This window comes from Apteryx mantelli, chromosome 7, assembly GCF_036417845.1.
Source record: "Apteryx mantelli isolate bAptMan1 chromosome 7, bAptMan1.hap1, whole genome shotgun sequence".
NCBI classification, from domain to species: domain Eukaryota; kingdom Metazoa; phylum Chordata; class Aves; order Apterygiformes; family Apterygidae; genus Apteryx; species Apteryx mantelli.
Genome location: NC_089984.1, coordinates 36,125,645 through 36,152,553, shown reverse-complemented (window position 1 = coordinate 36,152,553; position 26,909 = coordinate 36,125,645). Strand labels below are relative to the sequence as shown.

The window sequence follows — 26,909 nt, the reverse complement described above, 5'->3', positions numbered from 1 at the left end:
CTAATAACAGAAGATATTCATGCTGAGTAGCAAAAAAGGATTGCACTTAGGGAGCATATGTATGGTTTACTTGACAATTTTAGTTCCTTTCCTTCCTAATACATATTGTCTTCCGGAATACTATAAAGCATATTTAAAGGGGCTCTATGATAATAAGATAACACAGTTCTTGGTACTGGAATTATGATGATAGTGCATCAACCTACTGCAGTCAAGAGGGAAAACAACCAACCTCTTTTTATGTAGGGTGGTGGGGTTTTTTTTGGAAGTCCTGAAATAATGCAATTGTTAATATGAATTTTCAATCTCACACAGGACCAGCTTCATTACTGCTGGAGAACACTGCTGTTTAGGGGCCTGTTTGGTGCCTTTATTGGACCAGATGCCCGTCAGTGAGCATATTATGAAAGGTACCCACTATTTTACTGATCTATAAGAGAGGCTACTGTGAAGTAAAGAGAAACAGAGAAACTGTTCTAGGAGACAGCATCTACACAGCTGTATGAAACAGAGCCAAAGGAAATGTTGTAAAGTAATAGGATGTCTATCTGGACAATAAATACATGCAAACAGTAACACATACAAAACCTCTGGCACAAACCCACATTTAGTTTCGCGCAATCCTAATGGTTATTCACAAAACTGCCTGAGAGATGCTTTACAATGAATTTTACATTACAAGTAAGCACCATCTGCTCGTTTTCAATACCTCAAATAATATTCCCTGTTAACACATCATTATCACAATGTCAAAATCCTTAAGCATTCTGATTGTTTTGAAAATGATTTATTCCATGGTAATATTACATACAGATTGCAATTTTCTAACTAAACGAAGATATTTGTTCTACTACCTTCTAATCGTGAAGCTTGTTGTGCACGTTATTTAATGTTTAAAATAAAATTCAAAGTACTAGTGACTGTTCTATAATAATGTTTTCTGTTGTATTCCCTTATTCCCAGCACTTATTTCCCTTAAATCCAATTTAAACATTGCTTCCCTGAAAATCTCATTAGTTAAATGTAAATGTGAATCCAATAGGTAATTCATATTAACGCAACATTAAGGTTATAACTTGAACTACCAAACCCAATGAAATTCTGAAATATGACAGCCCATCTGTTACTGAAGTCTTGTATTGCTGTAGGATACTTATAATGTTTACACACAAAAGTGTGAGTAAATCACACTACATATAAAGTTTCCTACTTACATCTGATTACTTGGATTTTTCAGTTCTGATCCTGATATGGTGTATACAGGCAGACTTATGAACTGCAGTGATTTTCTATATATCCATTGTAGAATGAAAGTATTATTTTATCTTACAATTTCAGAAATTAGTATTAAATGACATACCTTACTCTCCTCCTTCTAGATTTTTCTGGATAACACTAAAATCTTATGTGGTTTGTCTAGTTTTTCTAATAGATTTTCCTAATTTAACTTTCTAATAGATTATCTAATAGATTTTCCTCTATTTCTCTGAAGCTACTGCCAAATCTTACTACTAGGTATTTCTTAGTCTTAATTTTCCTTTTTCACCATGATAATTTTAATCCTATTTATAATTCCTTCTGCTACTTTTTAAAGTATTTCTCCTTGATTGTTCTTTGAATTCCTCAACTGTAGGCAGATTGCTGTTATTACTATTGGTATTACTGTAACATTTAAGGATTCCCATCATGAAACAGTATGCCATCTCTCTGGAAGCCATGCAAACACATTACAAAAAGACAATGATTCCTTTCTTGAAGTCATTGTTAAAAGTATAATTTAAAGGTAGGATTATACTTACCTTTGGAGCATCCTCTGGTATCCTCTATTCCTTAACAAGATGCTCTTTATCATACCCTTCATGGGTTCTAAAAAGTTTAGTTTATGTTGCTAAGCATAGACTTAAAATAATTCAAGATCACATAGCAATTTGTGCTTTACTTAAGTAAATTGTATGTGCAGAGACTGACACATGAGAAACTCAGAGAATTCTACTGGAAATACGGTTGTGGGTTTGCCACCATTATGGATGGAACATGTAGCTGTTTGCATCCATAAACAGTGACACTTTCAAAAATGCAATATAGACCGGATGCAGGAGTGCCTCAGCTATGTCTCTTCCCATCATCATCTTCCACATGTTCTACTTGAAAAACCATGTCATATAGCCTGTATGCTGACCAGAAAAGAACTACATCCATGTGCTACTGCCTGGTGTTCTTGATCCTGATCAGTTAGGCACTTTCAATTTATTCAGCTTCCCTTATGTCTGCTGTTTTATTACAGTAAAAGAGTAGCTTTTTAACAAGCCTAACAATGTGAGGATCCAAAACAGAAGCTGAAATGTTATAAGGAAAGAGGTTTTTCCTGCATTTTCCAAGGACTGTTATAGTTTTGAAAAGAAAACTTTTTCTCTCAAAATCAAAGCAAAGACATTTTCAGAGTGAAGTTTAACATTATATTACTGCTGCATGTCAATCCTTCAGAAAATTTCCTGTAAGTAATATGGAAATAAGTAGTATTTCAAATGAAATTATTTGAAAACTTCTAGTGTGGGCAGTTAAAATTCATATAAAATGAAGGATTATAGACCAAAATAGCTAGATAACCAATGGAGCATATTATTACAGCTACTCTATCTGCAGTGACTGCTTCAATTTATACTAGAGAGCATTAAGACAAGAAAGTAAGTAGAGAAGGAAGCTATTTCTTGCTAATTGCTTAAGTGCTTGCCTTTCAGGACTGCTGTTTCAACCTGAAGTAGAGGTCTCATTGTCTCCTATAACAACCTGACAAGTAGGCTGATGAAGTACAGCCTAGATGAGCGGTCAGTGAGGTGGACTGAAAACTGACTGAATGGCAGAGCTCAGAGGGTTGTGATCAGTGGCACAAAATCTAGTTGGAAGCCAGTAACTAGCAGTGTCCCCCAGGGGTCCATACTGGGTTCAGTATTGTTCAACCAGTTCATCAGTGACCTGGATGAAGGGACAGAGTGCACCCTCAGCAAGTTTGCTGATGATATAAAACTGGAAAGAGCGGCTGATACCCCAGAGGGCTGTGCTGCCAGTCAGAGGACTTCAACAGGCTGGAGAGCTGGGCAGAGAGGAACCTCATGAAGTTCAACAAAGGGAAGTGCAGAGTCCTGCACCTAGGGAGGAATAACCCCCTGCACCAGTACAGGCTGGGGGCTGACCTGCTGGAAAGCAGCTCTGTGGAGAAGGACCTGGGGGTCCTGGTGGACAACAAGTTGACCATGAGCCAGCAATGTGCCCTTGTGGCCAAGGCGGCCAATGGTATCCTGGGGTGCATTAGGAAGAGCATTGCCAGCAGGTTGAGGAAGGTGACCCTCCCCCTCTGCTCAGCCCTGGTAAGGCCACATCTGGAGTACTGTGTCCAGTTCTGGGTGCCCCAAAACAAGAGAGACATGGAGCTACTGGAGTGAGTCCAGAGGAGGGCCACTAAGATGATTAAGGGACTACAGTATCTCTCATATGAGGAAAGGCTGAGAGAGCTGTGACTCTACAGCCTGGAGAAGAAAAGGCTGAGAGATCTTATCAATGTGTTTAAATATCTGAAGGGAGGGTGCAGAGAGGATGGGGCCAAACACTTTTCAGTGGTGCCCAGCAATAGGACACGAGGCAACGGGCACAAACTGAAACACAGGAAGCTCCATCTGAACATGAGAAAAAACTTCTTTAAGGGGAGGATAACTGAGCACTGGAACAGGAGGCCCAGAGAGGTTGTGGAGTCTCCTTCCTTGGAGATATTCAAAAGCCGTCTGGACACAATCCTTGGAAACGTGCTCTCGGTGACCCTGCTTGAGCAGGGGGTTGGACTAGATGATCTCCAGAGGTCCCTTCCAACCTCAACTCTTTTGTGATTCTGTGTTAGAGTTTGTTATCGAGACAGGAACAGGGGAGAGTCACGTTGAGGATGTAAAGCAGCAAACACATATTTGTTTGATAAGCAACCACTGCAAGCATTTCTCATTGCTTCCTAAAGAACAGGGAGAAGGAGGAGGCAAAGAAGGGGGTTGCAAAAATAGGAAAAAAAGGAAGGAGGGAAAAAAATATGCCTTCAAAATTCTTTGAAATTTTAAATATCAAAAAGAGACCAACACATCATCCTGTAAACATCCAGATGTATAACTAAATTAAAAAAAAAAAATTCATCTATAAGCCTAGCAGCACTTCAGCTGAACACAAATATAAGTGGCCTGGTACTTGTCTCAACCCTGCTCACCTTCCACTTTCTCAAGCACACAGCTTAAAGATGGCTGACAAGCAGGAGGCCCTCTAGCACTTCCAGGACTTCCATGCAATAACACTTTTTGAATGTGCCTACATGTATGTAGGAAAGCACAATTTCAAAAGTTAAACAGGTTTATGGCCGTTATGGGGACTAAATATACTTGCTATATTGCTGTTTAAAAATGATTACTCTCCATATATTAAGGCTCCCTCCCACTCTATCATGAATTATTTTGCTCCATTTCTGAGGAGCAAAAACCAATTGATAAACACAGTTTTTTACTCTGTAAAATTTAGGTTGTCTCCAGTCTTCTTTATTACAGGGAGCTTTGCCTTCTTTTGTAACTGGCAGGCCTTCTTCAGTCATTTTACCATTCTATTTGTCTCACAGGTAAAAATTATATCCCTTATATGGGATGCCCATTCCCTAAGGAGCAGACCAATTGCTTTCTCTTCTGTGCTACTCTCTCAGGAAAAATGACACCTTGTAAAGCGGCTGTAGCTTGAAAAGAAGTAATCGCTCTCCAAAACCTTTTTTTTTTTTTTTTTAAATAAGAACTGGGAGGTAAAATTGTAAAAAATTGTAAAATTAAGTTTTTCCTGTGAATATTTCCACTACAAAATATTACTACAGTCAATTTTCTGAATAACAGAGTCAGTAAGGGAGTATCATTCTTTCAGGATAGGAGTTAATGCCTTTTATATCCAGATGTGTAAAGTGAATATAGCGCCATAAAAAAATTAAGGATATCCACATCTTGTCGTCTTCTTCTATCAGGAAATAGGTGAAACACATCAAAATCTGTGAGAACAGGGAAGACTATTACCACAGAGAATAAATGGAAGTGTCCAAGTGTGAGATCAACATAATAAACTTAAGGACAATGAACTGCTAGTGAAAGTCAGTATGATCTACTCTGTAAAAATCAGAAATATACTACAAGCAGGACATAGAATGTTTCATAAAAAGCAGAAGGAAGGAAGCTGTGAGATGGAAAAGATAAGGAAGAAAGGAAGACCTGGGGCCGATAGCCATTTTTCGAAGAGGAAAGAGTGATATGTGGTGTTTAGAGGCACATATTTGCAATGCTATTAAGTTTCACAGGTCAACCAGAAAGTTCTTGCTTAAACTTTCATCTTTGATGCACAGGTGTCCAATGAATGGGACAAAAAGAAGAGATATATCAATGATATGAAGTTTCATTCTTTGCGACAAAGTCTTATACAATATTCTATCTTTCAGAGCTGAAAACAGCCCTAAACTAGATGCAGGAGGCTTCACGGAGGAGCGTAAAAGAGGGAGTTATACAGGTTGTTAGCATGTTGTATTACACAAAGTCTTTACTCTGCATAAGACAGTATTAATGGGCTTTTCTAGTCTTTTTAGCCCCTATGGCAAACCAGTGTATGTATTTGCACGCTTTTTGAATAGTAGAGTAGATGATCTTGCCATTTTTTAGGATCTATTGATCTCAACAAAGATAATGAAATAACATTTTTAAAAATTGTGTATACAGGCATTACATTTGACTTCAGAATAACCACAGTGCACCATGGAAACAACCAGTAAGTAGTCCAGAAAGTTTAATGATGTAATTTCTCAAGACAATCCTCAAAAGAAATCCCTCAAAATATTTATTGTACACAATCTCTAACAGATAGATATAATGGTAGCAAACTGACCACAAGGCACTGCTGCCAGGATTTTGTTCAATCTACTCACTGGCCAAAGGCAAATATCAGTACCATCTTGAACCACTCCATAGACCGTAAGTAAACTGTTTCTCAGTTGGGCAAGATGGGATAAACCTTTACCCCTCACATCTGTAGCTGGTATGATGGGTCAACTAAAATCATAGGATGTAGAAGTCTCCTACTGATGTGAGTTTTTATTCGAGAAAAGCAAATGAGCTTGCCAGTGCTGAAATGAGCCAGACCTCCAGAACAATCTGGCATTGCAATTACATCAGATGAGTATAATGATATACCTTGATGATCCATGAGTCTGCATTATAGTGGAATAGTGTCCTGTTAATGTGCTGACCCGCATCAGATGGAGAGCACAGGTGAGTATATGCGTATCATCAGTGCATTAGTACTACTTACAAAGCCCATCTGTCCAAATCTCAGTTATTTCAGGGAAATTTTCATATTTTACAGTCCTGCCAATCAGTCACTACTTTGCAAATATCCATGACCATGAGGCCAATGCCAAACTGATTGCCAACATGTCCTTAGTACGCTGGCCAGTTTCCATGAAGCAAAAGCAACAGACTCTGAAACATTACCATCTTTCTCATTTGGATGTCCTATGATTTAAGTAAGATCTTTGGACAGCTGCAAAAATGTGGCTTTCTACTTGTGGCATTTCTGAGTCCACAGCTTGTTATCCCATATTACTACCACAGTACTGTCACAACACTCTCAGTTTGCGGGCCTAGTCCAGAAGGAGCAGTCTACAAAAATGGGTAACTAGGCCACTCCATGCTGTTTTTCCACATGGTGGCTTTCTGTTGATGCAATTTTCATGGTTTTATGCCGATAGCTGAAAAATTCTGCCTCCATAGTCTCCAGGCCAGTACACTAAATTTGAAATAGTCACCTCTAACTTATGACAGTAATTCTTTTCAGAAAACATTTAGATGAATTTTCACTAACTCATTCTTTAGTAACTCCACCAACAGCCTTTGCTATCCACTTCCAACCCTGAATAAAAGACAAGAAATGATATAGAGAAGATTGGTGCATAAGCAGCCAATTAAGTTGACAACTTGGTCATGAAAGGTAGTCAAAAAAAAAAAAAAAAAAAGATATTGAGCTGAGAAGCCTGTGCTAAAATATCCAGTGTTCCACAGTTCTGAGGGATGAAGATAGTCTGCTCCTTTGCAATGATTCCTTGCTTTAAACTCTTACTAGTTAAAAAAGGACAGTCAGAAAATTGGCATCTAACATAGTAAAATAAGTTAGGAAAGGGAGAGCCCTTGAAGATCACAAAGGAAACTTCAACCACTAGAATCTGGAATATGAAATCACTCTGACAGACTGTTATAACACGATTGCTGATGAATTTATGTCTGTATTGCTTTTATTAGTAGAGACTGGATATGAATGCCAGTGACTCAAGCTGGTTGTGCTCACTCTGCCTAAATGGGCACGATTTGAGTCAGACTCAATCCCGTTCATGCCGTAATTTCTGTCTGGAGAACAATGTTGATTTGCAGCAGGTTCAAACGAGAGAGCAAGCTACTTCTACTAATGGAAGTGTGTAAAGAAAGGAGTTTAAACTCAAATACAACCTCGTTTCTGGAGTTAGCAGAATGATATAAAAATCAAATGAACAAGCAAGAAAGACGCAGCAAATGGTGGACAAAATAATGCATAAAGCATGGGACAAAGCAATAAATAAATAGAAAAATATAAGCTTGCATGTATCTATAAATATAAGCAGTATGAACATACAAAAACAGAACAAAGCTTATTGAATCGTCACAACCACTTTAAAGGTCACATTTAATCTCACAGTGATGCAGACTCATATTTCTTTAATCAGATACCAAGTTACTATATGACTTCAAAAAAGAGCACTTCTATGATGATCAATGATTAGAATACCAAGATTGAGATTGACCTGGTTCTGTCTGAAAGGGAAAAAAATGAACTGAATCTAGTGTTGAAAAGGAAAAATTCTCATTCATTTTATCTTCTACACAGAGGTTACATTAATTTAAATATGCTTGTTTTGTTCTACCCCCTTTTTCATATCTATAGGACTGTATGTTCCATCAAAACTTTGAGCTCAATATTTATGAAATTATGTAAGCTACTGACTTCTCTATTTTCTTTTGCCAAAAATATACTGAAAGCTGCTTTCACTGGAAACCTAGTTTACCCCTTTCCTATCAATAGCATTTGTCTGTGTGGTAAGAGGTAGGGCAATAAAGAGAATTAGAGTGACTTTTTTTTTTTTAAAGCCAGCCAGAATTTTTGCTTTTTCTCCTTTAAAGTATTTTTATTTTAATTGTAGAGTCAATAAAGATGTTCATAAAATACAAGCTTGTAAAAAAAATAGTTCTTAGGAGACAGTTCTAAGTTTCTTAGATTTTAATACTCATTATAAATATGTTTATCTTCACCAAATGATAGTGGAAGTAACGACTCTACCCTTTAGAAGCCAGAACATTCTGCAGTCTCAAATGCTATTAGTCTTAATTCCTGTGGGCCAACTCTTACATTCAGTGAAGTATCACAGTGTGGCAAAATTATGGTTAACTTGTCTAGAGATGATGATTGGAATGAAATTATATAATTTATAAATAAACTGGTAGCAATAAACCCTGAAATACACAGATCTGTGAATAATAAATCACTATATCAGGGTATCTCTGACTGATTTTTTTAAACAAAAATGCTTACATAGTTATGTGTTTATGTTTGTGTTCAAAACAAGCTACTATTAAAGTCCACTTGGTGTGCATCTCCTTTTCATTTGGTGCAAAAGGCCTCTGTTTTAGCTACAAAAGAAACAATATTAATACCACGACCATAGATTTGCAAAGACTCACCATGCTACAGTTACTATTTGCTGAAATGCATTTCTTGTCATCACACCACTGGCATCCATTTGTATTAGCAGTACAGCTTGCACAGTCTGCATATCTATAACATCTGTCATCTGCAGCAGCTGTAATACAAATGGAAGTCAAAAAGAAACATCACACTGAAGGAGAATATCACCACATTTTACTTGCTTAGAATATTTTCTATCACATCTTTTATTTGAACTCTGGCCATTAAAAAGCCTGTAAGTTACTGTAGGAAACCAATTGTATTCACTTAATAACATTTATTCAACTAAAGGAACACTCACTGATTTGCAACATACAGACTCATTTAGTACAGTGCACTGGTTAAGGATATCAGTCTCAAACTATCCTTTGCTCACTTCTTTAACAAAGTAAGATTTTCTTCAGATGTAGGTTTCTGATAAAAACTATTAGATCACCATGCAAGAAAGCAATGGTAAAAGAAGTTAAAAAAAAAAAAAAAAAAACCTACATGATTGTTAGCAATGCATATAAATATTTTAGATGATTAGTAAGTTACAGTGCTCTGCCCCTTCTCTATGAAAAATCTTTGTGGAAGAGGGTCGTGTTAAATATGTAAAAAAAATCTTCAGGACTTGGACTAAAATTTATGTTATTTAAAAAAGTTTGGGACAAAAATGTTTACTTCTGTTAAAAGGAGATAAAAATTGAAAAATCACCATGATTCAACATAGAAGAATTCCTTCCATCTCCTACATTGACTCCTCTTTTTAACTGCTATGCAGTTTGGTTTCTTTGGTCCTGGAATAAGTCTAAGAGGTTCCATTGCCAGGGAAGACTTGCTATCCAAGAATGCTCTTCTGCAAACCCACTGTAATTTGTGTTTGTGTTTTAATTTTGACTGTCAGCAGTTTCCGACATGATGCTCTCAATCAGCACAACAATTGATTCAGGTGGCGCAAAAGAATATATGAACACTTGGCTTTTGACAGAATATTAACACAGGAAATGGAGGGATTTAGCAGAAGTGAAGTGGCGCAGTCCAGTTATTTAAGGTTCGGGCAGATCCACGCAACTTCACAGCTGGAATTTTATACACCTTGCCTCGTCCACCTTGATGTAGGTGTAGTTTGATCCCACTGCAGTAGACATATTTTAGAAACTGCCCTAACTTTTCTATTTTGCTTCAGCCTGTCTGTGGGTTTTTGCCTCCCCTTTTTCTTTTTTTTTTTTTTTTTTAAATAGATGATGCTATGATTCAGTTCTTTTTATAAAGACCTGAAACGTTCTAGATTCCAGATCTCTAAACCTTATGGAACTGTACAAGAGCAGTTTTTCAGAAAGCAGTTTTACCCAGATAACATTTGTGTTATGTAATCCACTGTTTTTCCAACTTTGCAACTTTATACCCAGTTCAGAAACAAATCATGAAAAAATAACAGAAAAATCAACTATTTGGAAGCATTTATTAATAGCAGAGCTAATATTTGTTAAACAAACACTAAAAGTAGACTGGCAGTCTAATACAGTAGTTCGTACATTTAAGGTACAGCTGAAGTTTGGCTAGCAATTATATACTGTGCTGCATGGAAAGAAGCACAGAAAAAATAGCAGATACATGTAGCAGTGCTGCATATTGTGCTCATGTAAAGTATAAGAACAGCACTTTTACAAGCAATCTATTTGTGACAAGCCAAAATACTTAGGAACAGGGTGCAACAGTTATTCATAATGACAAATTGCTGTTTCAATCAATATAGCTATCACAATGCCAAATAGAATTTCACAAGACAAACTTTAACTGATTTTGACACACTGCAGCAAAAGGCTTGTTTGTTTCAAGTTTTTCCAGCTGCAAATGGATTGTATTCTTCTATACATATCAAAGAGGAGTATTAGTAATCTACTTGAAGCAGTGATACTTCCCCTCTCTGTTACTGGTACATACAGACATGACAGTGCTATACACCTGCAATGCCAGAAACCATTTACAAAGTCCATCTGTGCTCCAATTGATATTATGATTTCTTGGACTTGGAACAATTTGAAGATTTTTATTTATTTATTTGTTAACATCGTAAAACAGGAGAAGATGGAGAAATAGAAAATATAATTCATTTACAGTATTTCAAAGCTCATCCTTTTGCTAGCCCTTCAAACACGAACCAAATTCAATCTAAAGTCATTTTACATTCTAGCCCCACAATGAAGTGACTTCTTCTTTTTAAACCCTCTATGTTTTCTGTTCCCTAGCATCTTAAACTCATGCTTTTTTGCATCTGTTTCTCTGTACTTAAAATCCAAGAAAATTAAGAGTTTAATGATTTTAAAAATCAATCCATTAACCACTTGCACCAGATATTCCCAGAAAAGAACTGCCTTAATAGTCCAATCACTGGTTCCACCTGTTTTTGTCTTCTCATTCCTACATTGCATTGCAACATTTAATACTGTAAGACTAGAATTTACTGTAAAAATATTAGTACATGACAATTTACGCACCTGCCTTTTTAGGACATTTTGCTCTAAGGATGTTATTAGCATGTCCAGATTCCCAGGATTCACAATGTTTCTTGTTCCACAGACATCTTATCCCTGGACGAGCATTTTTACACAGTTCTTCATCTCTGAATGCTTCGCAGTTTGGAGGCTTGTACACAAGGATGTCATTCAAAAGAACACTTGAAAACCCCCCAAATATGTACATGGACCTATTGGGAAAAAGCAAGTAAATATAGCTGTTATTGTAGCTATAATTAAACTTTCTTGATTTCTTTAGCTGTCTTCATATACAATAAAACGTGTGTTTGTGTGTTTTTATATATATATATAAATACATATATATACACAGATAATATAACAACATCCTTCAGCTCTCTCTGATCATGACTCTGTGAGTGGTCCAATTTTTCAACATACTCCTCCATGGTGAAGTTTAGTAAAAACAACACTGTATGTATTACAGAGTGACACACAGAAAACGTCTGAAAGGAAGAAAGAAAGGCTATGCAGGAATTAGGTTTTTCAGAATTAGGTAATGAGAACACATATAGTGTAACTAAATGGACTGCAGTGAAAACATTTTTCTTCAAGAAGATTCCTAAGACAGGCAACAACAATTGGCAAATGGATATTTTTGGCTGACATCAAAAACAGAAGACTAGACTACAGACCTTGCCCTTATCCTTCTCTTCTCATTTACAACCAAGAACAGCACCAGTTAAAAGATGTTAAGATAGAACCTGTGTATCTGTTGTATCATATATTCTTAAAATATTCTTAGAATAATCCTATAGTGACCAATAGCAAAACCTTTGGAGAGTATCTCATATTATATATTTTGTACATAGAAGCCTACTAATATTACAGTAAGTCCTGAAAAAAACACATACGTATTTTCACCTTGAATCTAATTCATTGAAAATGACAGTTCTTGAAACATCAAGCATAGCTTAAGTGTCTTAAGATGACACAAATCAGAATTTGTCAAAAACTAGTAGCTGCTGGATCCTTTCATTCTAAGCAACTTTCTCTTAATGAAGTAATCTATTTGTTGATGAATTTTAAGCATTGTGTAAACAGTTGCAACTTACTGTCAATGTTTTTGTTAACATCTGTTATTTGTAGTATTACATACCATCTCCATTACTTTTGACTTATACAATATTCATATGTAGAAGATGTAGGTGCCTGCATATATTTAAATACTGAGTATATAAAGATGATTAATAATATGGAAGAGAAGTGTTCAGTAATACACATTAAGGCACAGTCATTTATAGTACCATAAATGTCATACATTAGGCCATTTTGGCAGCCAGTAAAACCTACACAAGCCAACAGCAGAAATCTTTTTAAATCTGATTTCAGTTTTCTATACCTTTTACATGAAAGAGATGATGTTTGTTACACAATTTTATCTTTTGGTGTTTGAGGTGGGGGAAGCAGAGAGCTCAGCCACCAAATCCAGCAAACTCCAGATCCACTCCAGATCCTGTTTTTAAGTTAAGTTTTACTGAGCTCTTCTACTCATAGCAAGTTTCATGAAAGTATAATACATTTTACAGGGGATAAGCAATATACTTAATCTAATCCAAGATTGGCAGGCTTTTTTTCCTGCAAGCTGTTGATGATTATTATCTTCAAAATCTTACTTTTCCCCATTATATAAATTTGTTAGATGTTTTTAATTTTATGATAGTAGAAGAACAAGGAATCATATGTTATAAAAAGATTTTGCCCATTATATGAAAGTGAGGAGCATAGAATTTCAAATTCACTGTAGGTCACAAGAGAGAGGAAAAATACACTAGAAAGTTCATATAAAAAAAACTCTGATCACATTTCATAGCATGTCACATTGATGATTAACTGTATTAATGATTTAAGATCTGTAAAGCTACTGCTGACCACTATTTTTCATGTTAATAAATTACATCAGTTGTATGTCATTAGGCCAAACTTCATGGAGGTGTAATTGTTGCCACAGTTTTTTTGATTCAGAAAAATGGTCAGGAAAATTTAAAATATGCTTCATTTACCCATTACTGACAACAGCAGTGTGACCAAATCTGTTGACATCTCGATGCAGATTAGGTTTTGGTAAAATCTTCCATTCATCACAAGCTGAAAAACAAAAGGAAAGCTTATGATATCATACAATAAAATTTCAAGAGATTTTAGCAAAATATATGCAAAAAGTATTTTACAGTCTTCTGTATTTTAGGTATCCTGAATAATTCTGTGTCAAAATTTATTGCCTATTTACCCTCCTTTCCAAGACACTTATGGATATATCGCGTACCACAGATCAATGCAGGTAACTCCTGTTATCTCCATTGTAAAGACTGACCATCTATTCCTCAACTTCTTCAAATGTTCTTACATGCTTCCATCATCTATTGGCCCCACCAGTTCAGAAATACAATTTTTGATTCTGACATAATTAAAATCATTCTTATTAGTAGCTTCTAGCTGTTTACTAAGTTGTTCTGAAAAATTTTTTCAACCTTAGGATTTGACAGACAACATTTGTTTGTTTCTTCCTGTTTTCATTTGGTCACACTTTCCCATCTTTAAAGATGGTTTTTTCTACTCCTAATAACCGGCTTCATTCTGCTGTTAAAATATGCTGTTTGTTTGGGCTTCTTAGGGTCCTTTTTTGAGTCTTTATTTATTTGTGATATACATTTTAGAGACAGGGGATCAGAAAGTCCAAAAAGAATTAGATAAATTCATGGATTATAGGGGCATAAACGGATACTAAAGGCAAAGATACACATTCTAACACCTCTAATCCCCCAGTGACTGTGGACGTTGGGGGAATATCGGTGAAATAGGCCCTGGACAGTGGTCAGGCTCACGTGCTTTTCCTGTGTCACTCGCTAGGGTGCCTTGTGAAGTCCACCACCTTTTCCTCCATCAAACAAGCTGACCACAATTTCCTCATATTGGAACATGAGGGCTCCAAGCCCTCATATGACTGCCGATTTAGATTCATAGCTTTTGACAGTCATACCTTAACAAATCTCATTGGAAAACCTGGTACAATAAACCCAGCACACAGGAACTGTACCTTTTTTATTGGTATTTATTTTTAGGTCTAAAAAGGTAATGGATTTCACAAACACACACACACACACGGACATTTTCCAAAAATGAAGCATATCCTATATATTGGTGAAAGTGCAGTGAAAGAAGACAACATTTTATTTTCGTAGCATTTGCAGGAAATTGGAAAATTGGTGTTGAGCAATTAGTGGGCTGCATAATTTCAAGGAGATGCATCAACAGAACTATTTCCCGAACCAAAACAAAACGTCTGCATATGTTTTATTGCAATTGATTTATGCAAAACTAACAAACTGTATATGTTTTAGTTAAAAATAGTCTCACATTTCAAGTAAACTGTCATATGAGAAAGGGCTTATAGTTATTTTCTCATTTAAGACAATCCTGCTACACACACAAAGATAAGGATTAAAGCCAGTGTTAAAAAGGGGTTAAATGGAGAGAGATCTCTCCAATTTAATCCAAATTAAACAGTTATAAATGAGATTTTTCTTTCCTTTTTTTAGGTCTTTTATAATTACATTGTCCTTTTGGATATTCTCAATGAACAATCACTTGCATTTTACCTTAACATAGTTTGCAGCAGGAGTAACAACACAGCACTTTTTAGTCCAAGTAGTGGCAAATCTATCAATTGCACACTAAGACACAATAAAAATGACCTATTTGCTCAGCATATTCTCCATAATTCACAGAAGCAAATGGAGTATATGCTTGTAGAAGCTGTGCAGCCAGACAGGGAGTTAGCACAAGAAGAAGCAGAAGTGTCCTATAGAGATCAACCGTCAGAAAAGGTCCCTGGCATACAGCAAGACTTTGGGGAGCACAGCTGAAACCTAATGGTTTCCAGAGTGTTTACTACAATTATTATGCAGGTTGATTTTTACCTAGTTCTTTATTGTTGAATTCATTTTACCTATAAAATTCTGATGGAACTACATCTAAATAAGGTATACATTGTGCATGTCAAAATTTGCAAAAAGAAAAAAAAAAGCGGAATAATTTACATTCATTATTCATCTGATAAAAAAACTAAAGGAATATCACCCACAGAGACCACAAAGTTCAAGGCGGTCTGCTTAAGGTTAAAAAACAAAACCAAAACAAAACAAAACCACAAAAATGGATATTAAGAAATCCAGGAGGGACAAATTGTACTCAAAGCTGCTGTTATACAGAGCTTAAGTCAACCTAACTGCTGGCTGCTCTGATCCTGTTCTTGTTCCCACTGTCAGAACAGTTCATCTCCTCAATTGCTGGTGTTCTGGCACTTTCAATATGGAAAATTATTCACAGCGGCTTTTTATCCCGTTAGTTTCCTGTTCACATACCACACGGAAACAGTACAAGGTCAGAAAAGGATGGACTCAGCACATGAGAAGGGGCAGGACACCTAGGACAGCTAGGGGCAAAAATGCAGTAAAAAGCAGTTAAATTGACTTAGGCTTACAGAGGACTACAGCTTGAGCCAATAAAAAAAGTCAACAGAGTGAGACCGTGGCTGTGACAGATAAATCAATTACATCTATTTATAAATAGGGAAAAGATACTAAAAGTACATTATTACCAGAGTACCACAGGGGGTCTAAATGGCAATAATTTCAATATCAGATGGCAACTCGGAATGAATTTACTATTTTGAAGAAGAAGAAAATAAAGTAAGTTTTTGTTCACTACCTTATAGGACCAATGCATTTCCAAATCCATCCTCTTCCTTAACTTTCTTCTGTCACTATCACCGTTAATATTATCATAATATTAGTATATTACTAATATACTGCATCTCTGAAAACATCACAAGTGTTCCTTATTGATTTTCTCTACTCAAATAGAATGATGAAAGTATGTATATGCTAGAAAGATGCTATTCTTGAAACAATTTCAAGAGAAGTGATCACAATTTATTACTTACGATCACAAGTTTCAGATGAAGGTGGGAATAATTTTGAATCTAAAAGTCAGGTATTCCCCATATCCCAGTGTAACAGTGTGACAGTGTATCACTGTCATTTGATGCCTTCATGGTATTTGAATTATGCAAGAACTTCAGACTAAGAACAATATTATATATTGGAAAATAAAAGTGATGAATAATCATGAATTCAGTTTCTATTTCAGGAACATCTTTCTATTTAAAAGCTATAAAAAGCCACATTTTAACACTACAGCTGATCAGCAAAATCTTTCTGTTACACTATAAAATCAAGTTCTTGCCGCTGTGACTATATGTTCACAGAAGCAGCATGGTTGAGATCTTACATCATTGAGAGTAACTGAAACAATTTAAAAATGCAAACACTAAATTTTCATCCAATCTAGGAATCACTTCATATTACTTTTGGTATTTGTAGAAATACCTAAACAAATATATAGTGTTTCCTGTATTTAGTTTTTTTATTTGTTTTTTAAGAAAAAGTGGGATTTAACACTGAAGGAAAACCACAAACACATAATAAAGGCTGGTTTTAGGATAAGAAGCCCCTGAGGGCTGGAGATATAATAATTTCTAGCTTGCTGGTGATATTTGTCAAACTGGCAAGTCTTTTCAATAGAGTACAAGAGGAAAAGGAGGAGGGATGCATGTTACCAACAGCCTTCCCCGTTATCTCTTCTTAGCCTTCTCAATGACTACTGAACACTGAATAGAGCACTGTGCAAAGAAAAAAAATCCTTTTGCCGAGCTTTAAATTCCTGATCAGAGTTTCTCTGTACAGATTAGTTAAGATGAAATGCAGATAGTTAACCGATTTTTTTTTTCTGCTTGGTAAAGAATCAAATAGAGTTTGTTCATATATGCTATCTTGAAATTTCTTCTAAACATGGCAAGGTAGCTAAATTTTTAGACTTACTGAACAAATCCAAGAAGAAAGTCACAAATAATAAGTGTTTCATAATTTTCAACACTGTTTATCAATATAACAGCCTTTTGTGTGTTATCTTTGTTGTATTAAGTTTAATTAAGCTGGTAAGTTCCACGGCATAAAGAACAAAATACTTTCCTCTGTTTGTAAAATGTCATGCACGCTTATGGTATTATATAGCTAGTAAGTGGATGATACAGTATTGGTTATATTTCCCATTGTCTCCATATGTAAACTGGTATAATATACTGCACACACAAGTACACTTTTTTCTTTTTTTTAAACAGAAAGAGTTATTAAGCAGATAAAGGAGTGATATTATTCATTTCAAACTGATTAGCACAATTTTTAGTGACTGAAAAGTACAAGGAGGGATACAGGGGCTTTTCTTCCTATTTGTAAGACTTCACCTTCAAGAACAAATTCTATCACATATCATTATAAGAAAAAGATTCATGCTCTTCCCTAGTGTAGACAAAAGGGCTACAGTGTGATGTCGAAGTGCTCTGAGACCAAATTCACCACCCATACAAATTACTTACATGATGATGCACACCTGGAAAATGCACCAGATTTAAGACGGTCCAGCTGATGCTGGCAGAGAAAAAAAAACTCAAATTAACTTTGCACTGTATAGTGCACTCCAGGGTACACGTTCTACAAGGACAGGTTTCCTTAGCACCCTATACCTTGCCCCGTCTCATCTACCCTAGTGGCCACGCTGCATTACTGGTATCAGAGAAGATAACCAAAGCATTTTAAAGAAAAGCTCTCAACATTGCAACAGGAAGAAGAATTTTACATATGTTGAACCAGGAAGGGAATCCAGGCTGCCTACAAAGTATCCATGGACATAGAGAATGAGTGCCTGAGATTTCACTGGGGACCCTTAAGGCTCCATCCATCACTCAGGTCACTGAAAATACAACTAGTTACATCAGTACAAAAGTGCTATAATAGTGTATACAGTAAAGCAAGAGGAATAATGCTATACCACCACAGTATATTCATACAATACTAGGATGTATCCCACTATGATTTTATAGAAAAAACAACCACATTTCTAATCAACCCAGTCACATCAGTAAAATACTCAAATATAGATTTGCTTTAAAATACTGAGATTTACAGAAACTTGATTGAAGTGATAACAGGAGAATATATGGCATCCTAGCTCTATCTTCTTAGTCCTGTAAGTGTTTTTATGAGTAACTTGTGCTTTTCAGAGCTACAGTTGAACTCACCATTAAAAACATTTCTAGATTTGGAGAACAGCATAAAGTTTGCACTTACCATTCACATTTGATTTTGAACAGCGTACTTAAACATTACACCAAAACTGCAGCAGATGCAAGTTCACAAAGTTCTGTTAAATTCATGTCTAAACTCTAAGTCAATAAAGCAGTTTCAAAAGTTATACCAGCTGAGCATCCAAATACCATCAACTGAAATTTTGATTTATGAAAACCTAAGAGACACATCCATCCAGCAGCTGTCTTTAAATGTGATTATTCACCTTTTTCCTTTATCTGATTTATTAAACGTATTATGGTTACCTCTATTTCAATTACTGTTTACAAATAAAAAGACTGTGGAATGACCCTGGAAAGCCTGACAACTCACTTCCAAAACTACAAAGTCTTGTAGAAAAAAATATTTGTAATGTTTTTAGAAAAACATTAAAACAACTGAAATATTCCCTTTGCAGAAAACACCATAAGAACTGAGAAGAAAAACTGTAAGCATTGAATAGAAGAGCAGTTGAGTTAAATCTCTTCTTCCCTCTTCCACCCTGCAGTCCCCAATACTGTATTCAAGACCGAACAGAGACACCACGTCCACTCAGAACTTGCAGATGGAACTCTCTCCTGAAAAGGTGTACTCACATTATTTCTTTTAAAGACCTGAAAAGGTTCACACTTTCAAAATATGAAAAGGAAAAAGACTTATTTTATATAATTTTATAGCAGTTAGTGTAATGGCCCAGGATGTAGGAGAAACAGGTTCATTTCCTACCTACAGCCTTCATCTCCAAGTAAAGTGCCCTAAATATTCAAGCTAGGTAACTCTTCAACACTCCAGGTTAATGCTGTTCCATTGAAAAGAAGAGGGGGAAAAAAAAGTCAGAAGTAAGAAGCAGAAAGAAGCATCGTTCTCTAACCTAGCAGTTACTAGGACAGTCACAAAAAAAAAAAAAAAAGTGATCAAGGTTCCATATGTTGCTTACACAATTGTATCTGTATTTTATTCATTGGCAGGCTGGTCTTGGTGATAACCAAATCCCTTGACCGCATTTGGAGCTATGCTTTAGGAAAAGACATAAGAAACTACATATTGTATATTTACATTATCAAATAGTTTCCCAATTTTGAAGTATTTAAATAGATTTTTAAATGATTTTTTTGATTCTGCTCAATCATATTCTCTCTGCAAGATCAACAGTGCAAATTTATGTATTATGTAGAATCCAACTGCAGATAACAATTATATACTCTTTTTATATATTGCCTGTAAGTACTTAGCTTAGAAAATAAATGTTAGGCAACTATTAAGGACTATAACACACCATTTATTTTCAATATAGAAAACGCAATAGAAAAAGTGCATATTTACAGCTTGTTAATATCAAATGAAGTGAATAGGGTGTTTAAAGGTCCTTGCTAACAATTCTAATTTCTGTGTGCAAGTATGAGCTAAGTACTCCACAGACTACCCAGGACTAAAATCTTTTGCAACTATTTTAAAATATTCCATTATGTGATGAATACACTGAAAAATAAGGCTTATAATTCACTCTACCAAATCTTTCTTTTCAGGCCTATCATTTTTTTAAGCTTATTCTATTTCCAGCTTTAATGGAAAGGTTTTCCTTTTTCTGGATACCTCTATGGTGTATTACTCAATGAAGGATACAAATATTTTTCTCATATCAAGAAATCACATGAAATCTATAATATAATTTTCTTCTCTCCTTCCACTAGAGCCTGAAAGAAGTTATAAGTTAACCTGATTAAATATTTTTACTTTTATAATCAACTTCATGCTGCTGTACTGGATCCATTATTCTCTTAGGAACATGGAACTCTACCATTAGTCTCAAAAAAACAGGACTGCTCTTCGAAGTAGAATGTATTTGCTATGTGGCTATCTTTCTTGTCCCTCTTTTTTCCTAACACCCTTGATTTATACAGTCTAGTGGTAAGGAGCAGCAAGAATCCCTTCCTCTCCTTGTACATGAATCTCATTTTTAGATGACAGAGACTGAAATATAGCAACAGCAGTAGCAGAGAAAGGAAAACTGGGCTTATAACCCCTATAAAAGTGTTTAACACTTTCATAAAGGAGCATGGGCCATAAAGAATGAATATTCATGGAAAGAGGACATTTTTTGCTTGTGTTGAGCTTTCAAGCCTGTCCATGTAACCAAGTATACAAACGACAATTCTACTTAGAAGTATAAATAAAGGAGCAGACAAAGAGGTAGGTTTTGCTCAGTTGATTCTAAACAATTACTTTGCCAGATTTTAGGGAATGATAAAGCACAATGAAGCAAGGTTATCACAAGTGTCATCAGTATGTCCCTCTTCTACTACCAAATCGTATTTCTTCCTGATAAATTTTTTTTCAGGATTTTATCTCATTGAAGTTATAAGAATTTTTGCAAAAAGAGGTTAGAACAACTTTGGTAAAAACAGAATTTTTCCTTTGTGAAGCGTAGTAGAGACACACACTTTACTTCTGTTTGGTTCTGTATTTTAGGACCCTGAAAAATTAAACACCATTAACAACTAAAACACCATGAAAATTTGGTACAAGTAGAAAACTTATTTTCTAATTCATTCCACACTGAATAAATATTTTTATTTGTTCAGACAATAAAAATTTCCTTACTCTTGGCAAAACGTAAAGTCAAACCTGCTTGAAACATCATGAACTGAATTTTAACTATAGATTTAACATCTACAACAGACTCTATATACATAACTCTCCAAGCAATATTAAAAAAAAAAAACAACCTTGAGCTTTACTATTAAATGATGTAATTAGCGCTTTATATTATTCTGGTTTTGCTCTTCTAATACTACAATGATAAAGGGCTAATTGCTACTAGCAACAGCACCAGAACAACATTTACGGCTTAAGTGCTCAGGAACACATAAAATTTAATTCCTCACAGCCTCTGTTTTACATTTTCTGTGTGATAGCACATTGATAACCCATCTGTAATTCTAAAAGGAGAGAAAACTGGAAAAATATATTTTTTCATATTAAATCAATTTTACAGACACATTTAAATTTACTAGTTTTGTTGATGGCAAAGACTAGATTTTAAACATTTTATTTTACAAAGCAATTATTTATAAATGAACCATTCATTTTCTTATGAAATACAAGCAATATATTTGATTATAAGTGAAACTAAAGTTAGTCTCATGAGTTGATCTTCGCTTTTTTTTTCCAGACAGGAAAAAAGTTTTTAATATTCATTTAAATAGCATGGAAGAACCTCAGTACTTTACAATGAATATTGTCTTTTCTAAGCACCTGAATTTACATTTTAATCAATAATAATAAACTGTCAGCAGAAATCCAGCACATAACAAGACTTGAAGGAGAAATATTGCAGAGTATATCATCTTATAGATACAGATTATTGCATTTTTTTAAATAAGGATCCTATATAAAGACAGGCCTGAAATACAGCTAAAAATAGCAGAGAATATGAAAGCATCTGCTGTGTTCCAATATTTATTAATGTTACCATTGGGCTGGGACCAAAATCAAAATCCTTACACTTTCAAAAAGCATCAGTCTTTTGGTTTGGTTTGTTTTTTAATACTAATCTCCATATTTAGAATCGCTGTTTTAAATTCTGATTCTGCATCAACAACGAATCAATTTTGTCTCTGCAAACTTTGCAGAGAATTCAAGTACTCATAAAATACAATCTAATTTACTTCATAAGCTTTCATTGGGATAGAAATGCAAAAGATTTGAGCTTTTACAAGGCTCCTAGATCACGGTTTTACAAAGGAAAAAAAAAAGTGCTCTTATTAATCCCAAACAAGTCCCATAAAAATCTATCCTAAATTTTCAGAGTACAGCTTTGGCGCTTTTATCTGCAGCTGTACTGAAAACAAGTTCAGTACGCACATTTGTGTGTACAGATACAAATATTTTCCCCCCTTCATACACACACACATATATATACACACAAACATTTTAAAAAAACCAAACAAAACAAAAGTCATTCAACAGCTTTCCCAGGTTGAAAACTCTCCTTCAGAAAAACCCACGTGGACATGGCCTTCCACCTACCCATCCCCTGGCATATTACTTACGCCAGTTATTTGGGCCGATTCCCTTGTGTCTCATATTTGGAGAAAAATTGCTGTTTCAAACCATATATTAGCTTTGAAACATTAAAATATGTTTAGAGAGAGAGAGTACCTTTCCAGTAATGCTAGCATTGTACAAATACAAATCAGTTTTACATAATGCCTTCTCCAGCGCAGAGAGCTGCAGCTGTAATTATAGGGCAGCGTCAGAAAGACGGACACCCGACGTGCCCTTTAAACCTTCATGCCAAGTACGCGGACTGAGGCCAGAAAGGAAGAACTACAGCTGGAACGCGGTACCCCTCTTCTCTTCCCAAGCGCACAGCAGAGGACAGAGAGCGACAGAAAGAATTTGGTCTCCAGAATTGTAGCTCCAAACCTTCAACATGCTGCTTATCACAACTAAGATATACCGGGTATAACCGTGGCCTAAAAACACGGCTGTTAGCAGAGCGCAGAAGACAGAACGCGAGCGCATATTCACTACATACTTTGTGGCGCGTTTCAGGACACCACCACGGAGCTTTGCCGTTTGCTCTGGCAGGTCTTTCCATGCCTGCTGCAACACCACAAGGCGACTAGCAGCCAGCATAATCCACAATGGTCTTCAGCCTATTTAGGTTACACTGCAGCCCATTTTATAACTGAACCCTTCGTAGAATTTAAAGCCAGTGGTGATTATCTAAATTCTTTCTACCACGTTTCAGCCTCCTAAAGGTATGTAGTTTTTATGCATCATATAATAGTGCTAAAGAATTGGGAGAAGTGGGGGATATATATCCTAAGATATGGTTTCCAAATTGTAAAGCAAAGATTGAAGAACAAGATAAGGTTTTATTTGTGAAAGATAAAACTCTATTAATTTCAAGTATGTGGCTTGTTTTTCAAATACATCTCAATTTGTACTTTTAACTCATTATTATGTACGCATGATGCACACATTCTGTCTTTTGCATATATAACTGCCTGATTTCCAAAGAGCTGTCATGGAGCACAGACTTACACAAGTATCACATACACATTTTCATTATGTACACCTATTCAACTTCCTTTTTAAATGAGACAACTGTTATTTTAAAGCATCTTTCAAAATGCTGCAATAGAAGAACTGAATAAACAGCCTAGTTTGAACACTGATGGTTACAGCCATCAGAGGTATGATCTCACCAGGTGGGGCTCTTCAGCTTCTTTTTATGTTCTGAAGAGCTACACGGCACCCTAAAGAACAGATGAAGAAAAGCCACAACCAGCATCAGCTAGAAAACAGCAGGTCAACCTCAGCATTCAAGACGGAGCCCAGCGGCAAGCCCTATCCGCATTGTCCTCTTTCACCATACCGCAAGCAGTAACAGCACAGGCCGCTAGTGCCTCACCTCTATGAGAATAATTATTTGTGGATCTTTAAGGAACTGACAGAGTAACTTGAAGGCCAATCTGGTGGCAAGACATTAGAGGAATGCAAAATCATAGCAATGGCCATGTTTGTACGGCCCATTTTATGCTGCAGACTTCTCATTATATCAGTGTGCTTACTGCTATTTAAGTAAATACACCAAATAATATTAAATTATGAAAATAGGGCAACTTAACAATTTGCATAACATCTCCAGATTTCTCAGTCTTCCTTTGCAACAAACATTCACATATGGTAAGCTTTTAAACTTACTAAGTTCTTTTTTGGTTCATGACACCTAAGTTTAGCCATTTAAAACTCAGGCATACAAACTAAGTTCATTATCTGGACAGCAATGGCACTCCAGAGGCGGGGGGGAATCTATTCTAAGATAGGCAAAATGAATTGTTCTCTGGAAATACCTATCTCTCTGGTCTCACTAGCCCCATTTACTAGAGAAGGAGACAAGACTACCAGTTTATATTAAAAACAAACCTTAGACAGCTAAACTTAACTGAGATGAATCTCTCCAAATAGTTATTGCAGATTAATATGAAAAACAGTAAGTGTTTTTGTAGATAATAAAAAGCTAAAGTAAACTATCCACAAAACTATGTCACATATAATAAAAGATATAATCAACAATACTCTACAGCCCAACTGGAACATAAACAGCATAGGCTCTATCTCCAGGATTCAGCTTGTTTCCAGACAGCACCATTTTTTACAAGACAGAGCACTACACTGCATCATTTGCAACCTATCTAGGAAACATGATACTGATAACATGGTATGTTTTGTCTTCCAAGCACTGTTCAAAACCTCTTGATGCAAATAAGGTAAACAAAATTCTGCAAATACCCATTCTATAATTATCTAATTTTCAGTAAAATAAGTATTTATTATTATCTGAAAAAGTATGTTTGTATCTGATGTAGGCTGTGAGCCTGTGTATTTAATTTGACCAAATGAATAACACAGAAATTAAGTTTGTATCAAATTAATCTTTATAGAAATTTTAAAAACTGAATTACTACATCTGGAGTTTTTTGGGGGTTTTTTTGCACTTCATCAGATTAATGCATGCAAAATGTAACTTGCAAGAAAATACAAATATATATATTAAATATTGTAATTAACTAGAAAAACAGAAATATTGTTGCATCTCACAAAACAAAACAAAAAACCCTGTAAAACATTTTCATGAAGTAGAATAAAACATTCCTGTTATGTGAAAGTCTGAAAGCTACACTTGCTCAGATCCCAGGATTCATACTACTGCTTCTCAAGTGTATGTGTACTTATATGGAATATATTGTTCTCCAAAGTGAGGAGAAAGCCCTGTTTCATTAAAGTTAAAACCAGATGTAAGCTGAAATAATAACAGCTTGCACTATCAGATTCTTACAAGAAGTTATGTAATACAGGGATACAATCAAAAATTTACAGCTGTTATGAAAATGCTTTATTCAGATGCTCACTGAAACTGGCAAGAAATAGCACGTATATGTTCCATGTATTAAATGTGTCATTTGCTGCTGAGAGCAAACGCAGAACAGCTGATATTGATACACAAAGCCATAAAGAGCCATTTGTTACTGCTACAAAAAGGGTCATGTCTTACCCTCTTCTACAACTGCAGTCAGCTGATAAACGCTTGCCAAGAACAGATCCAGGAGCTATCCACGAGCCATTCTCAACAGAACCCTGTATGAGTGCTTCCCAGGCGGCCCAGGCACATTGCCCGTTTCTTAGTTCCCAGGACAAGTGGCTCGGCTGTTTGGCTAAACTATGACCTGAGCGTTTATATTTGCAGCCTACACATAAAATAAGGGCATGAACACCAGGAAAGGGGAAAAGCTGTTTATGGTAAGAACAGCAATGACAATAAGCAGGACAGGAAGCAGCTTATGGACGCGTAACAACGAACCATCACAACTTGACTACTCTCGCCTCACCTTTCAGGCTGCTGCTTACCCTGGCTTCTGCACCCCCTGACTACAACTCAGCCCCAGCAAGGCACTCTGATAAAAGCACTGAGCAATGATCAACTCTTGCAGCTGAGATCCCCTGACATGAAGGAATTGACTAAACTGAGACAGAAATAGAAGTCAGGGAAAGGAAGCAGGGAGAAGCGCAATTTTAAAAGACGACCTGAGAGGAGATAATAAAAAAAGATGAGGAAGGATGCACAGCCAGAAAGAAAGTAATCTGTTCTAATCTGGATTAAAAAAATGAGACGGAAAGAAGAGAAAGGGAGGCCAAACAGAAAAATGTGATGTCCTTAAGTCCCATACTGAAAGCAGATGTTTCAGCTCTGCAGCTTGGGGCAGCTCTACATCACAGGTACGATGTTGATTAAGGTAAGGAAAATCCTCCAGATATTCATAAATTAGGTAGGATCCAATTTTAAAGAGTGAAGAAGCAAGGAAAGTTAAAAATCAGGAAACATTAAGAACAGTAACATGAATGCAGAACAATGATAGAATATGATAGGGAAGGAAGGAAAAATAAATAGAGAATACACGGAAAGAACAAAAATTTCAACAATAAGAGAAGAATAATAAATTGAAAACATTTTCATCACATAGAAACTGCTAACAGAAAGGGGTAAGTGCTTCTGTCTTTACTTATCCCCAAAATGCATTTACTTATCTTTTCAAATGTGTAAGACAAATATTTATATCTGATTTTTATTGCCTCAATCTAAGCACTATAAATAAAGTCACATCAGAGACTAGCGCATGGGAGCAGACAACAGTTTCTGGATGATAGATAGGATGAATGCAGAGATTCTAGATGATAACATACTTATTTTCTGTGATTTTTTTAAAAAAATTTATACTACTACATATTGAAATTATTTGGCTACTGCACGTGCCAGTATATGCCTTCTCACTTCCTATAGCCAAATAATCACCATGAATTCCTCCTGGCTGTCAGTAAAGAATGG

At 35.7% G+C, this 26,909-nt stretch overlaps 1 protein-coding gene across 1 annotated transcript in view; it reads right to left on the bottom strand.

The window, feature by feature from the left end:
* Nucleotides 1–26,909, bottom strand: part of ATRNL1 (attractin like 1) — a 565,377-nt gene that overhangs the window by 436,386 nt on the left and 102,082 nt on the right. Inside the window, exons 11-13 of the mRNA XM_013948667.2 lie at nt 13,334–13,418; nt 11,295–11,503; nt 8,811–8,929 (exon numbers count right to left, since the gene is read on the bottom strand). Of these exons, the coding sequence (XP_013804121.2) occupies nt 8,811–8,929; nt 11,295–11,503; nt 13,334–13,418 (413 nt within the window). The remainder of the gene's footprint in view (nt 1–8,810; nt 8,930–11,294; nt 11,504–13,333; nt 13,419–26,909) is intronic.